This window comes from Zingiber officinale, chromosome 1A (genome assembly GCF_018446385.1).
Source record: "Zingiber officinale cultivar Zhangliang chromosome 1A, Zo_v1.1, whole genome shotgun sequence".
In the NCBI taxonomy this organism is placed as follows: domain Eukaryota; kingdom Viridiplantae; phylum Streptophyta; class Magnoliopsida; order Zingiberales; family Zingiberaceae; genus Zingiber; species Zingiber officinale.
Genome location: NC_055987.1, coordinates 6,763,653 through 6,766,344, shown reverse-complemented (window position 1 = coordinate 6,766,344; position 2,692 = coordinate 6,763,653). Strand labels below are relative to the sequence as shown.

Sequence of the window (2,692 nt, the reverse complement as noted above, 5' to 3'; positions counted from 1 at the left end):
TCTGGTAAATCGGTGAGTTGGTAGTGACACTGATCGAGTTGTCATGACCCAAAAGAATAGATGAATATGAACCGGATGAGGAGCAGGATCTGACAACATGGAGCCAGCTGTGGCAGGGAACCAGAATACGACAGTGGCACACAGGCCGAAACACAATAATGGTGCGGAGGCTGGAACACCACATATCGACTCACGGGCCGGGTAGTAACAGTGGCGCGAAGACCGGAACAACATATCAGCTCGAAGGTCGGAACACAATAGCGAGGTGCATGGCAACAGTGATTCAGGGAAGGCTGGTTCGTGTCAGAAGCATATGACAACGCGGATCGAGGGCAGAATCTGCCCCGAGAGAGAATTGCGGTGGCAGTCGGAGGTCAAATCTGTGTTACATCTGAAGGCAAGGTGTCAAATGGTCAGATTCGGTAATAGTGATGTCGTCTGCGACGCGGAAGGTACGAAGGTCATGGTAGAGTGAGAAACAGCGTAGCCGATGAAGTCTGTAGACTGAGGAGGCAAGGAGCATCATGACCGACGATGGTGGCTGATCGCTATGGTGGAGAGGCCGTCGATGAGCGACTATGGGCACTAGAAAGGAGGGGAGCGTGGTGGCCGACTATGGCGCGAAGGCGGCGGACGGTTGTGGCACGAAGGCAACAATCGACTGTGGCACGAAAGCTGCTATCGCGGAGTGCGACGACGGCCCCCACAGTGCTGGAGAGGGTCAAGGGTGGCCAGTGACGATGCTAAAGGGTTGCTGTCGGGCGGCTATGGACCGAGGAGGTTGCTCGTGAGAGGGGAGGCGACACAGTGACAGCGCGAGAGGAAGATAAGAGATGATTTCTGTGAGGGAGAAGGCGGCTAACCATGAACACGAATGGCGTCGAAGGCAATCGGCGGCCGGTGGACGACGAGGGAGGTGGCGGCGTTATCCTCTAACAGCACCCAAAACCCTCTTCTTCTCCCCATTTTTTGCTGGTGAATAATGCTCTCCTAAAATCCCAAACCCTCATCATGTGGGAAGACTAAAATGCCCCTGCCTCCTTCTCTTTATTCCTCCTGATCTCGAGCGATACATCCATATCACCCTGTAAAGAGTCACGGTGGTAGGAAAAAACTGAACAGAGCAATATCATCGTTATTTCAATTTTGAAAAAAAAACTATGAGTTTGAGATGATAAATTCGATATTAATTCTCCTAAATTCTAATTATTCAACTCGATTGTACATATCAGCGGCCCCCTCACCCCGGCCCCACAAGTATGAGAGGGAGTAAATCACGGTGAATACGGGCCCAGTTATGACATGACGGTCTTAGGTGTTTAGCACGGACAGATATTGATGTTATCGCAATTGAGAGTACCCAACAGGAAGCTTCCAAAGTCAACGCTGTCTCCCCGTCGTCCCGTCGATCAACCCTCGCTGGCGGATGCGGCCTCACGCCCAGCGCTCCTCCGCCGCCCTGTCCAAGCACCCGGCAGGCGACGTGTGGTCCAGAACGCCTCTGCCTCCTGCGGCTCTTCCCCGGGGCCCAGGGCAACCCCTACGTCGTCCGGCGCAGACGAGAACGTTGCGGAGGGTGCCGCCGGCGGTCCAGTAGCGGTGGCAGGCCCTGCAGAAGTGGCGCGGTTGGTTGACGTTGTAGTTGTTGAAGTAGCAGAACTTTGTGTCGCTGCTCTCGCACCTCGGGCACGGCAGCGACGCTACCGCCGCAGTCCTCTCTTCCTCAACCGCCATCCGCCCTGGCACCTCCACCTCCTCCTTGCCTTGCCCGTCCACCATCTGAATCACCGTCCCGAAAAGCTTGAAACTCGAGCCCGCCTCCTCCTCCATCTTGTGCCCGTCCGGCAGGGATAAGATGTTAATAACAAGGAGAAATGAAGTCCGAAGATTGCAGAAGAGACACAATACAAAGCTATGACCAAATCAATCTCGTTAACAATTTAAAATATTAATAATCAATATAAAAAAGACAAATAGCCTTTGTTTGACAAAGAAAACTTTAATCTGTCAAGAAGCTTTAATGGCGCGGAGATGAAATTTACAGCGATCTTTCCTCATTTCTCTCAAGGTATCTGCTGCTGTCAGGACTGTGATGAGGTTAAATTGTTATCTAAATATATGTGGTTTGATTCTGAGTGATGGTTACGGTTAGCGACTAGTCCTGAATAATTATTATGATGATCTCTACGTCAACACTTGTACTGTTAGCTTAACACTATAATATAATCCTTAAATTTTAAGGTAAAATTTAATTAATTTAATCCCGAGCTAATAAATAAAAATATTATTAGACATCCTAAATATATATCCGAGCACCTAAAATTTTTTTAATTATAAATTTTTTAATTTGAACACTATAATTCAATTCCTAAATTCTAAAGACCAAATTTAATAGACTTAACTCGGAGCTAAAAATAAAAAATAAAAAATATATATTAAGGATTGAATTGAGGCACATCCAGGCACCTCAACATCATAAAAAATAGAAAAAATTTGATAAATATGCTTCCAAATACATTGAAGACGGCTAGAATTAAGTATGGATGAGTATGTAGCATAGCAAATACTATAAATATATAATTAGATATATTGATATATATCATTTTTAAATTTTATATTTTATATAAAAAATCTTTGCATTAGTTAGTTTATCCATTTTCTAAATTTACATTTTATAAATAGTACTTCTTAA

At 46.2% G+C, this 2,692-nt stretch overlaps 1 protein-coding gene across 1 annotated transcript; it reads right to left on the bottom strand.

Moving 5' to 3' along the window:
* Positions 1–1,198: 1,198 nt before the first annotated feature.
* On the bottom strand, positions 1,199–2,070 carry LOC121999410. The gene is made up of 2 exons (XM_042554098.1): positions 1,682–2,070; positions 1,199–1,609 (listed from the first exon to the last, which is right to left on the bottom strand). Exons 1-2 carry the CDS (start codon positions 1,828–1,830, stop codon positions 1,435–1,437), a joined length of 324 nt encoding a protein of 107 aa, XP_042410032.1. The 5' UTR covers positions 1,831–2,070; the 3' UTR covers positions 1,199–1,434.
* Between the last annotated feature and the right edge of the window lie 622 nt (positions 2,071–2,692).

Coding starts and splice junctions, on each gene's coding strand:
- LOC121999410 (XM_042554098.1), bottom strand. CDS start 1,830: ATGGAGGAGGAGGCGGGCTCGAGTTTCAAGCTTTTCGGGACGGTGATT. Junction 1,610..1,681: donor GCGTCGCTGCCGTGCCCGAG/GTGCGAGAGCAG, acceptor CCACTTCTGCAG/GGCCTGCCACCGCTACTGGA.